At 34.3% G+C, this 13869-nt stretch overlaps 1 protein-coding gene across 5 annotated transcripts in view; it reads right to left on the reverse strand.

Annotated features, from left to right (window-relative positions):
* SLC12A1 (solute carrier family 12 member 1) overlaps positions 1–13869 on the reverse strand; it is a 122520-nt gene that overhangs the window by 72413 nt on the left and 36238 nt on the right. For all 5 annotated transcript variants that reach the window (XM_074234750.1, XM_074234749.1, XM_074234751.1 and 2 more), the window contains 4 exons: positions 10163–10247; positions 6246–6397; positions 2067–2174; positions 1639–1762 (listed from right to left, as the gene is read on the reverse strand). In XM_074234750.1, the coding sequence (XP_074090851.1) occupies positions 1639–1762; positions 2067–2174; positions 6246–6397; positions 10163–10247 (469 nt within the window). The remainder of the gene's footprint in view (positions 1–1638; positions 1763–2066; positions 2175–6245; positions 6398–10162; positions 10248–13869) is intronic.

Raw genomic sequence — 13869 nt, forward strand, 5'->3', positions numbered from 1 at the left:
TAAGAAGGTAAGGGAGGATGTCATGCCTTCCTTCTAAAAAAGATTTCCATCAAATGGCAAAAAATGAGATCTAATACTTGAAGATTTTAATTTGAATTATATGGAAAAAATATTCACATGGAAAATATCCCCAAAGATGGTAAATGAAGCATTTATATATATATATATATATATTTATATACATTATATTACATCATATTATCATATATTAATAATATATATAATATTAATATAATATATTAATAATATATATAATACATGCAATATATTAATAATAATTATATTATATTATATTATAATATATTATAAGTATATTAATATATTTATTTATATATGTGTGTGTGTATATATATATATACCACAAAGAAAAAACATATATATCTATATAGATAGATATCTACATAAACACATATATATCTCTTTCTATATCTATCTATCTATACATATATATATATATTTTTTTCCTTTGTGGTTGCTCTTTGATCTAGAAATCTGAAAGAGTAATATTTGTCAGATCCTAGACGATCTTGGAAAGATTCAGGAATTATGGCCAAATTCCTGATCAGTGGGAGAGTGAAGGAACTGGGGAGGTTAATTAAATTCTGTCATAGATAGGAAAAGTTTTTTCTGCATGTTGTACACATATACAGGTGCCAAAACTTTTTTGCCAAGTACTTTTTTCTTGCAAAGAAGTTATCAAGTCTAGATTTTGATACTCATTTTTCCACTTTCAAGGTATAGTTATATAGATTCAATTCAATTCAATTCAATTCAATTCAATTCATCAGACATTCATTAAGTATTTATTAAGTACAAAGCATTGTGCTACATTTGAAATAAATGGATATATTGAAATGAGAGGATATCCCTACTTGGAGCCTAATGGATAAAAAAAAACCCTACCTTCGATAAGCTTACATTTTTGCAAATGTATGTGAATCATGGTCTTTCTTTGAGATTAAAAAACAAAATAGGGGCAATAGAAAGTCTAAAGAACCAATCAAAATTGAGAGGAAAATTTTCCTAATGAGCTATCCAAATGTAGAATGGATTATCTCAAGTTGGATGTTTGTCTTCTCAGGAAGACCTCAAGCCATAAATGTGTTTGATCACATTCTGAATATGATATAGAGGATTCTTATTCAGGTATTAGTTGTATAAGAAGTTCTCCGAGAGTCTTCTCATTTTGAGATTGTGATTCAGAGTAGGAGTTTACTATTACTCTTACTATTAGGGGGTAGATGACTCAGCCTTATTGGAACAATGTCATTATAGTTTCTTAGACTCAAAGGATCACCAGATGTCTCCTTGGCCCTATATAAATTCAAAAACTTTCCCATTTCCTTCATAAGTAAGCTTAATATTATAAAGTAGAGTAGAAAGCAAACATAGATTTAAAATTATCAAGTTCAACTTATTTTATAGATAAGAACACCAAGGTCCAAGTTGAATGATGTATAAAAGTAGTAAACCTCAGAGACAGGATTTGAACCCAGGTTCTCTGGCTACAAAGTCAACATTCTTTTCATTCAACCATGCTACCTTACTATAAGATTACTTTTTAAGCCTGAAAACAAAGTCTAATGCATACTCACAAGTCTTCTTTAACTTTTACTATTTACCAAGAAACCCACTAACCAATCAAAATGAATGCCATGGCAATAATGAATGTGAGAATATATCCTCTTATAGGCTCGTTGTTTTTCCCATATCCTTTTGCAAAAAATTGAAGGGCTTTGTAGATGTTGTCCTTGCAAAGTGCCTAGTGGAAAATAAGGAGAGAAATCAGTCATTTATATCTGCATACAGTCATTACCCAGAAGTAACTCTTAAACAAGGAGATTTTCAGAAAGATTAAGTGACATACAATACTGTAGTACTGGTTAGCATCTGTAGTTTATCATTCTTTATATTATTTGCATCTATCTTGAATATGTGGCAGATAGAGCACTTGGGCCAGATGCAAACATTAAAATGTTTCTGAAAATGATTGCTAGTGAGAATAAGCTAGATTCATATAGAGAGAAAGCAACAAGAAGAAAATCATGTTTCTGGGGATATAATACCTGGAAGACTTTTGGTGCACTGACAAGAGAGGCCAGAGCAGAGGAGAGAGTTGCAGAAAAGATTCCAGCTGTGATTAAGGGTCCAAATCCTGAGACCATGCTCATGACCTTTAGAGAGAACAAAGCTCAGGTAAGGAGACAGTAAAACTTCTGGAAGCAGGGGACAGCACTTAAACTGTCCTGATTATACTTTCCATTTTATTATACTTTTCCATATTATACTGATTCAATCAAGTTTGTAGATGGATCCCCCCCCAATGACTTTATTAAATAATTGAAGGTTAAAGTACAAAATTGCAATGAAATGAGTTAATGAGGTCTTGCACTAAAACTGCCATAATCTAATCAGACATTGACTAATACAACTTCCATAGGATGTCTTTTTACATATCTATTTTTGATCTTGGTCTACAGTCTCCCTCTATCTTTTCTCCTATATGAGAAGTTTTTTCTTGTTATTTACTCAGAAAAAATGTACTCAGTAGCCTTCAGATATTCACTGACTGTTGACTGAGCCCTGGCTTCTTTATTTATGGCTCTTACTAGTTTTCTTTGAGGACCCTGTCCACATGACCATTAACTATTCTAACATAAAAAGCACTTAAGCCTCCTTTTCTTTCCCCATTTCCAACCTTGTGTCCCTTATCTAATCTCAAATTAGTTTTCCCAGTTGAGGGTATTTTCAGTCATTCAGGATAACAGATCTACCCTATGTATTATTCTTAAATGAACATTTGACTCTTTTCTCAACCTACGGTTAGGAGAAAACCTAACCATTGTCTTGGATGAATTTAAGACAAGAAAATTTTTGTCTACCTCTAGACTAGCACATTATAGAGAAATATGAATATCTCAGGAACAAAGTGAGGAATGATGACAGCCTAAGAGAAAGAAAGGGGTCTTTAGCTCAAAGAGGAATAAATAGACCAGGTATGGTGATGGACATCTGCAATCCCTGCTACTGGGGAGGCTGAGGTTGGTAGATTGATTGAATTCAGGAGTTCTAAGCTACAGTGGGGGAAGAGCTATTTGAAGCATCTAACAACATGGTTGAGTCCCTCTGAATTTATTTAAGTAAGAAAAATTAAGCAAGTTAAAACAACCATGCCAATCAGTATTGGAATTGGGTCCATGGGTGGTCACTGCATTACTAGCCAATTCCCTAAGATAGGGAAACTAGACTAAAAATAGCAGTTGGAATAAATAATGTAAACTCAATCCAAAAGAATTTTAAAAATCCATAGAATAACATCAGAAAGATACATTTGTTATTTTGGATGACTGAAGATGCTCTCTACTAGGAAAATCAGTTTGATGGAAGATGGGAGAGGAGACACAAGGTTGGAAACAGGGAAAGAAAAGGAGGCTTCAGGACTTTTTGATGAAGCATTAATGGTCATATGGACACAGTATTGATCTAATTAGAACTAGAAATGAATCCAAACTTTACCCAATGACTAGTGAATATATTCAGGCTATAGGCAAAATAGTAATTAGGCTACTGGCAGACTCAAAGGTAGAAGAGAGAAGGCAGAAGGAGACCTTAAGTCAAGATCAGAAAGGGATGTGGGGCAAGGTATTCCTCTGGAAGTTGGGACAGTCAATGACTGTCTAAATTAAAGTTAGTCTGATACAAGATTTCTTCCCTCCCTACACTTCCCATTAGTTTTTCTTACTGACTTGTCGTTCAGGCACTTTATTCTATATATTAAACATTAAAACAACTAATTTGAATCATGTTTGTAGGCCTTCCTTTACAATGCTGAGAGTGTTTTAGATTAAAATCACACTAAGATAAACATTCTATATATTTATGTGCATATATGTGGGTGTATGTGCATAGATGTGTGCCTGTTCAATTCTCATTAACAGTAAGAGAAGGATGACTAGGGAAGTTCACCAAACATGTAAAGAACAGGACTTAGGTTCTCAAGGCTAAAAATAAATCATATCCTAAGACAAATGTTTTTCTTTCCTCTATTGAGAACTCCATTTACTCAGCAAATGGCTTCTGAAGAGTGTTTTTCTTTTCCTTCTTTCAAAAACTTCCAGGATTATTTTTTTACTAGTTCTTTGCTTTATTTGGTATAATTGAGTTTTTTTTAAGATAATAGGAAGTTCATTTTAACAAAATATGACTTTGAATAAAGCTTTGCGAATAGAATTAGAATATTGTAATGTTTATATTTTCTTTAAAAAAGATTAGTCTCTCTTCTTCATGTCTATGAAAGAATATTCTTATTTCATTATTCAATTATTCAACATTTCATAATTTCCCCTGTGTTTCCTGAACAGTGATTTTAAGTCTGAAATAAGATGGGCCTTGCTCAGTTAAGCCCAGTTTTGTAGCAAATACCTTTGTTCAAGCTAATTTGTTCTTTCTTGTTGGACAATTCTAATAATGAATAGATTCATTAAGAGTTGACTAATAAGAGATTCTCCTTCAGCCAGTCACTTGGGACAATTATTATGCTTTTGACCTATTTTTCCTATGTCTGTAACATCTCTCAGACATTTCTTCTAATTCTGGTCAATCCCTTTGTCATCTCACAGGCTTTTCTAAAGCTAAGGTTTATCGAATGTCTTCTACTCCTTAAAACACCATGCCTTTCCCCCCTCAATCCCTGAAGCATTCTTTAATTAATTAGAAGAGAGGCAATGTGACTTAGCAGATGATAGAGAAAGAGATTTAGAGTGAGAAAGACCTAGCTTCAAGGCCCACCTCAGAGTCATATTAGATTTCTCAAGAGACATATATATCATTGTCCTTATCTTTCAATTAGTAAACTGAATTGGATAATCTCTAGGGTACCTTACAGTTTGAAATCTATGATTCTTTCCAAGTTAAAGAAGACTTGTGACATTGGTGGGAGGAACTTCCACATTAAGAGCTTCCTATATCAATGAAATACATCATAGAACTTGCCAGTTCTCTACTCCACTAAAAATCAGAGAAGTAATAGTGAAGGGGTGATCTGTCCCATTATCCAATATTTACTGCCACATTAAATGAACATAACTTATTTGACTTGGATGCAAACAAATTTACTTATATATTTGATTAATCTTTGTGCATTCTTAATTTCACTGTCATTATGGGATGTTCTAGGAGGACTGACTTTATAATTACTTGCTTTCTGGTCTATCTTATATATAGTGGACCTTATAAGTAATCATTTGGTAAATAATTTCAAGTATTTGGTGACATTGGGCAAAGCACTTTTTAAAACATGAAGACAAGTAAATAATGTCTGAATTTGTGTGAAAGTATTTAGATAAAAATGTTATGATTGAGTCCAATTCTTTCTTTGGTGTGCTCTATATCTTTCTATATGTTATGAATTATCTTCTCTTTTCTGCTTAGAACAATAACATGATGAAATAACCAACCTATTATTTGATCTATGCTCTAGCTATGAGCTAGTCCATTAGAAAGAATATGCATAAACTGCCTTCATAAACTCCTCTTCTTCCCTACTTTTTTGTTTACTAAAAAGAATATTAAAGGGAATTCATCAAATCCCACATCCTTAGTAAATGCTATTAAGAGTCTCTGTTCTGTGGGGCCTAAGTAGTCTGCATCCCCCTAGATTCTAGGTTTGATCCTCCCTACCCTACTTTAGAATTTCTAATGCAATCTCAGTCTTGAGTATATGACCATTGGCAGATCTGAGAGAACACTAAACTGATTCTGAGTTCTGGATCTTCCCTGGAATATCTGCTTTGAATATAGATCTAGAGAAACTTTACGTAAGTCATATTGGTCCCAATAGGGTCAATTGGACCATAATGAGGTCTGAGTCTTCTCTATCAGAGCCCAGAATCTTTGGGGAGTTTCCCACAATCAGTGAATTGGAACTTAAGAGGGATGTCTGCTCTAAATATTAAGTTTGAAGTCAGAAGAATTGAATAATTCTTTTATTTATTTTGTGAAAATCCTCATCTAAAAAACAAGTTTTGGATTAGATGATCTCTAAGATTTCTTCCAGTTTGAATTCTTATTATTCAAAAAGATTTGTTACTCAGGCAACCCTATCCAGAGTGGATAGAAGAGGTCTTTTAGGCAAATGAATATAAACTACCTTTTTCCTAACATAAATCTTAATAAATACATTAAACTAAAGCAGGTCAAGTCCAATCAGCCAAGGATAACAAAGGTCTTAAAATAAAAATGCAAACCTGGAAGTTGTTCATCAGTCCATATGGACAGTTTTGGTTTAAACATCTGGAAAAATCATAGCCCAGACCACAGGCTGCTGAGCCATTGCAGCTCATCCCAGAGATGATTGTGTCATTCACATTTCCAGTGGCATCACGGACAACACAGGCCCCTTTGGAAAGGAAACAGAACACTTAGTTTAAAAAAATAGACATCCTATCCAATTGGGGTCCCTGGAAGAGGCATTTTTTCTACTTCTGAGATGTGATCAGGTCTGTTTAGATCTGATATCCTTTATGAAACTTTCCTGAAAATTCCTACCCCACACTGATTTTTCCTTGCTTTAAATTCTAGAACACATCATCATTGACTCTGGAAAGAGTGTCTCAGTTTACTACCCTCTTGTCTCACTATCTATCAGAATTCCCAGACCCCAAATACCTTCCCTGATCTCCAGTTCACTACATTGGTTTTTCTTTTCCTTTAGATCGTTTGAGAACAGGGACTAACTTATTTTTGTATTTGTATTCCTGGTACTTTATACACTGCTTGTTAATGAGCAAGCAATTCATAAATCCTTTTTAATCATTTATTCATTCAGTCAGTCTGTGTCACTCATTGGATATTTGCATCATTAATTTAACTTTAATTTATCTATTTCTTTGTGCTCCTGGAGGACTGAGGTCATGTCTTATGTTTCTTTTTTTGCTTCTCCTTCCCCATTATAAATATTAGCTCTAAAATTCTTTGAACTCTTTTAAAGAGCTCTAGAAAATAAACATCAAAAAAGAAGTCTCTCTTCTTTTTCCTTCCCCCTTGCTCAGAGCATATTTGAATACTCATTTCTGGAAAATGGCCAGTAGACAGATATACTCATTCAGTTCTATGACCCAATGGGGGACCTCTCATTCCTAGATTAAAAAAATGTCAAGTTGTCAGGGTTAGAAGAGATTAAGAGATTTCAAGAAGAGAAGAAAACTATATGGAGTGTTTTATTTTAACTGGTTTGAAGTCATTTGATTAAGATTGCTAAAAAACACAATAGTGTACTGCTCTTAAGCAGCAATGTAGATAAAGTGGTATTCTTTCCACTGTTGAACTCTTCTAATTTAGGAACTACTTCAGCTGAAAAAACCACCTCATGCAGTGTGGGCACAATATAAAAATATAAAAGATTTAGAATCAGAGGTCTTGAGTTCAAATTCTTGCTCTGCTACTTGCCTACTTGCAGCCCATGCCACCTTAGGTTTTCATTTAACCTCTCTGAGCCTATTTCTTGCAAAAGAAATTTCTTAGATTCTTTTATACATTAAAACCACAAAGTTTTATCAAAGTAGTCTAGAAAAATTCCCATGACTCTAGATCATTAAGCATTTTCCAGTGTTTTTTCCCCTATTCCTTCTCCCCCACTGAAAAAATCCAAGGAAAACATATCACCTCAGAGATTCATGGGGAAAATGTGGCATTTAAGATAATCTGACTGGTGAAGCCATTCCTAATATCTTGGAATAAGTTAAAAAAATATCCAGAAGGCAGAGCATTTTAAAGCAAGGTACCACTGAATGATCAGTTGAAGGCATTGGAGATGTTTAGCCTGGTGAAGAGTTAGTGGGGGACTTGATGCCTTTCTTCAAATATTTGAAGGCTGTCATGTGGAAGAGGGAGTGGATTTTGACTTTAAAGAGTAGAATTAGGAGCAAGACATGAAAATTGGAGAAAAGTAGATTTAGTCTTGATGTAATGAATATTTGGAATTCTACCAGAGTGGAATGGGCTGCTTCAGGGAACTGCCACATCTCCAGATGCCTTAAATTAAAGACTAGATGATGACTAGATTTCTTGTAAGAGGATTCTTGTTTAAGGATAGGTCATGTTAAATGATCTATGAAGTCCCTTCCAACTCAGAGATTCTGGGATATATATGACATGATCTGTGTCTTTGATAAAGGACTTCAGTCTCAACTTCTCTGAGTTAAAAAGGAAACTCATTTCTGAAAAATCTAACACAAATATATTTTTGCTTCAATGTTATTTTTAAAAAGAAGGAAAAGTCATAGAAGCTTCCAATTACCAATGTCTTTTCTTGAAGGGAAAAGGAACTGGAATAAGCATTTATTTAGTACCTACTATAAAGTGAACTAGGTACTATTCTTATTCCCATTTTACAGTCAAGGAAATTGAAACAAAGAGAGGCTAAGTGACATGCCCAGGTCACACTGCTAGTGAATTTGAATTCAGGAGTTCCTACTTTCAGACCCAAGGCTTTATCCTTTGCACCATTAGCTGTTTGAAAATACCTGAATAGTCAGCGAACCTCCCCGTTCCTAAAATAGTTATTGAGAAAAGATTACAAGCAGATATTACTAGGGTGGGATGATGGGTTCTTGCTCCAAGGTGTTGAATTTAGAGTGCTCATAGAACTTTGTACATGGTTAATGAGAATGATTAAAATAGGAAGCTACCAAATGGAGAGCTGGGGGAATGCTTACCTCTGTTTCTTTTTATTATCTCTTTCCTTTTATCAAGGCAGTTTCCCAAGCAATCTCTAGTATCTGAGGGTCTCTGTCTACCCCATTCCAACCCCACCTACATGAGGGCAGAATTCAGAATTCATTCTGCCTACCTTGGGTATGATTTGTGAGGCAAAAATTTCTATTTGTGACTCTGTGTGCTAATGCTGTTTCATCTCCGTTTTATCTCAAGCTTAACTTAGGGGAATGAACTCTCCTACTACTCTCTTGAAGCAAGCAGGGATTGAATAAAATTCAGGCCTTTTCTGAGAATTGCTCCTTAGCATCCTTAGTTTTTGGTGATCATCTCGCCTCATTAATTTGTTCCTAAGCAAGGGATGATTTTATTGATCACAAGTTTTGAAATATAATTTCTGCCTCTCACTCATTAAATATTATCAATGAGTGATGAGGTAAAGACAACAGGTACCTCCCCAGCAGGAAGAGTCACAAAATTCTGTCAACCATGTGAGTAAATGGTCAGCATTGATGGGGCTGGGTCAATTTCTAATTCTCAGTCAACTGGCAATAGTGAAATTTCCTCTATAGAGAAAGCAATGCTGGGAAGCCATTAGTTCCAATTCCATGCCCTCCCTACTTTCTCATTGTTTCCTTAACCCCCAGTTATTCTCCCCTTTTCCAGATATCCTCACATAGACTATTCTCACCTGTCAGGCAGGAGTGGGTGATGGCAGTGGAAGCAACCTAAAAATTCCTTTATGACACTCTTAATGGTGTTGGGTCACCATCTGAAGTGGCTAACTCTCTAGTAAATAATGTTAAGACAGATAAATACATACACCCATGTATATATACACCCATACTTATATCTATATATGTATATAGGAAAATGTGGACATATATGTTTACATATATACATGTATACTTACAAATAATACATATAATTAAATAATGCTAACAGGCATCTATAATTATCTTTCTGCTTGTCTATTTACTATCTATCTGTCTATCTCTCTCCAATGATGAAAATTATAATCAAGACACTAAAATGCCATGATGATGATAATAATGGAAGGAAGACATATCACAATTTAAAAACTCAATAGCTTTCAATAATTTTCCAGTTTTGTGAGCTTTAGCTTCTGTAACCCAAGCATGACAGAAAGTATAGGAGAGTCAAGTAAGCATTAAGAATAATCTGAAGGTTGATGCATAAGCTGGTATAATGGAAACAGCACTAACTTGGAGTCAGGAAGTCTTGAATCTGACCTTGGAAACTTAACTGTGTCACCAGGGAAGGAGATTTCACTCAATCTCTAAGTGTTATTTTCCTCAGCTGTGAAATGGAGGTAATAATAACACTTACTTAACTAGACTGTTGTGAAGAGCAATCAAGATAATGTGTGTAAAGCCCTTTGTAACCTCAAAGTACCATATGAATTTTAGCTGCTATTGCTGTTACTTACCTACACAAATAGCAACCCCTATGTAGGCAACAGTGGTGATCAGAATGGCCAGCATTGTTCCTCTGGGGATAGCATCTTGTGGGTCCTTAAAGGAGAAGAAAGGTGGGAGAATGAAAATAGAGGGATAAAAGTGAGGAAATTAGATCATCTGGAGTTTATTCTGTCTTTGCAAAACTGCAAATATATGTTTATTTCAGAAAAAATCAACCCATTTACAAAAGTAGCAACCTCTGAGGGAAAGATTTTCACTCTTTACTTAGATACCAAAACAGTTTTCGGATCATGTCAATCTCTTGCTCAAAAATTTTCAGTGGTTTCCTATTGTCTCTAAGACAAAATCAGATTCTTCACCCTGCTCATTTAATTTACAATCTGACTCCAGTTATTTTCCCTGACTTATTTAATTTACTTTATATCCTAGTAAGGGCATCTAGGGGGCACAGTGGATAGAGTGACAGATCTGAAGTCAGAAAGACTTATTTTCCTGATTTTTTTGCTTTTTGTTTTTTTGCAAGGCAATGGAGTTAGTAACTTGCCCAAGGTCACACAACTAGGTAATTATTAAGTGTCTGAGGTTGGATTTGAACTCAGGTCCTACTGATTTCAGGGAGGTGCTCTGTCCACTGTGCCACCTAGCTTCCCCTATTTTCCTGAGTTTAGATCCAACTTAAGACATTTACTAGCCATAAGATCCTAACCAAATCATTCAATTCTGTTTGCCTCAGTTTATTTATAAAATGATCTGAAAATGGAAACGGCCAATCACTCCAGTGTCTTTGCCAAGAAAAGTTCAAGTGGGTTCATGAAAGGTTGGACACAACAGAAAAACAACTAAACAACATCTTAGCCAAATGGTCCTGCTTAATGTACCCTTAAATCAATCTCCATCTCCTGCCTCAATGCATTTATCCAGACTTTCTGCCATGACTGAAATGCCTTTTAGAATCCTCAGTTTCCTTCACACCTCATTTTAGATGCCAGCTCCTACCCAGGATGTCTTTTCTCATCTCTCTCATTAGTGTTCTCTTTATCGTCATAGTCTTTACTGTACCCTGTCTCCATTTATCTTTAATACTCTAGAAGAATATAAACTCCTTGATGGTGAGGACTGTTTTTTTATGTGGGGGAGGGACTTGTATTTGTACAGTGTACCTATAATATGCAGCTAATAAATATTCTTTGAATTGAATTAGAATAAAGGGAATATAGTATTTAAATTTGTGTGGCACAGAATATTCCCACTCTGCCACCATCTACCTGCTTCAAGGGAGTTTTACAAGGTATAATGACTGTAACCAGGAGCCTACTTTTCAGTCCTTTTTACAGTTGATATCCCTATTATTTCATATTACTTTTATTTTGTAAAACCATTATCATTAATGGTACCTTGACCATGTACAGCTCATTGGACTTAGAATCAGAAGACCTGAGTTTAAATTCTAGTTCAGTTTCTTCTTAGAAGCTGGATGACCTTCATCAGACCACTTAAATTCTCAGAGTCCCATTTTGTTCTTCTTTATAACTATGAATTTGTATTATTTCTTGGTGAAGGTCACACTTGCCATAAAGCCTAATTCAGCTTATTATACTATTCTGCTTATGTCTTCATGGCATGCCTCTGCTCCTGAAGATAATAAGAGATTCTACAGTATTTTTAAGGGAAAATTGAATTAGTGTAAATGATAGGTTTTTGAAAATTGTAAAGAGCTATGTAAATGTAATTATTGTTAGCATTACTATTATTATTTCCTCTTTACTTATGGGATAGTTCTGCCACAGCATTCAGTCAGTAAGCAACTGGTTACCACGTGTTGGCCACTGTCACAATCATGGGGGATGTATCCAAATGATGGATTACTGGCCTATTGCACGTTATTGACAACCTCAAGATCAGAGGTTTTTTTTAAAAAAATAAATAAAAATCTTGTTTAAAAAACATTTTGAGCAATGAATTTCAATAGAACTAATTTCCAAATTTTATTTTATTTTATTAACTTAAAAATCATTTTAAGAAACCACTAAATTTTAGGCCAAAGGTCTCCATGACATAAATAAAAGATAAAGGACCCTATTCTGCATCCTGAGAGCAGAGTGTGATATAATTGAAAATCTTCATTGTAAAAATCCTCCATTCCCTCAAAATTTAACTCTAGTACTATTGTCAGGAATCACTGCTGGAAAAAATACTGAAGGGAGGAGTTAATCTATGCTAAGACTAGGATATCACTTTTTTTTGTTTGTTTTTTTGCAAGGCAGTGAGGTTATTTGTCCAAGCTCACACAGCTAGGTAATTTTTTTTTAATTTTTAAATTTTTTTAGATTTTTGCAGGGCAAATGGGGATAAGTGGCTTGCCCAAGGCCACACAGCTAAGTAATTATTAAGTGTCTGAGGTCAAATTTGAACTTAGGTACTCTTGACTCCAAGGCCAGTGCTCTATCCACTGCGCCACCCAGCTGCCCACAGCTAGATAATTTTAAGTGTCTGAGGCCAGATTTGAAGTCAAGTCCTCCTGAATCCAGGGCTGGTGCTCTATCCACTGTGCCACCTAGCTGCCCTGGGATATTACTTTTTAAAAAAATATGTTTTATTGATGCCTTCTGCCTCTATAACATGATCATTTTAACCCTCCCCAACTTCCCACTCCCAATTGAACCCTCCATTATTACAAAAAGAGGTGAGCAAAACCACCTGATGTAAATAAACATATTAGACAATGCATTTAAGACCCTGCCGAGTTGTCTACTATCATGGGAATGTAGAGGATTATTTCATTATATGGTTTTCAATAATAACTGATTCTTTAAGTATTTAAAGTTCCATGATATTTTATTTATATTCTGTATATCATATTCTTTGTTAAGTTATTCATTCTGAATAGCTTCATTTAACTCTTCCCATGTTTTTTTCATTACCTGTATTTTTATTTTTATTGCATACTAATATTACTTTATATTCATATATCATCTTTTTTCAGCCTTTCTATATTTTGGGACTACTTTGTTTATAGATTTCTTTGCTAATCCAAAGAATGCTACTGGCATCTACTGGGGTTTTATATGGTTTTTTTTTATTACCTTGGGGAGTATCACTGAGTCAAAGAGTATGGACAGTTTAATATTTTTTTTTGCTGCATACTTGCAAAATGACATGGAGAATTGTTGAACCCTTTCATATTCCCACCAATAGTGTACCACTGTGCCCATCTTTCCACATTTCTTCAACATTTATTGTTTTCATAATTTTTTACCATATTTTCCAATTTGTACGATGTGAAGTGAACTTTGATGTAGTCTTAATTTGAATTTCTTTCTACTCGTGATTTGTGGTAAGTTTTTATATAGTCATTTTAAATTTACAATTCTTATTCCCTTTGACCCTTTAAATACTGGGAAATGGCTTATGTATTTCCATAAAATCCCTTTGTATCAGGCTTTTATCAGTAATATTTGAAGCAAATGTTTTTTCATTCTATTTGCCTTCTAGCTCTATCTCCATTGATTGTATTTTTGCAAAAGTTTTCAAATTTATATGGCAAAAATTATGTAATTATTATGATCTCCTTCATCCTTTACTCAATTAAGAATTTCATTCCTTTCTAATATTTTTTTCATTTTATTTCTTTTATTCAGGCTGCATATTCATTTTGAGTTTATGTTGATATATATTATAAACTGTTGATCTAAACTGAATTTTTGCCAAAGCGTTT

Source organism: Macrotis lagotis, chromosome 4, assembly GCF_037893015.1.
Source record: "Macrotis lagotis isolate mMagLag1 chromosome 4, bilby.v1.9.chrom.fasta, whole genome shotgun sequence".
Lineage (NCBI taxonomy): Eukaryota > Metazoa > Chordata > Mammalia > Peramelemorphia > Peramelidae > Macrotis > Macrotis lagotis.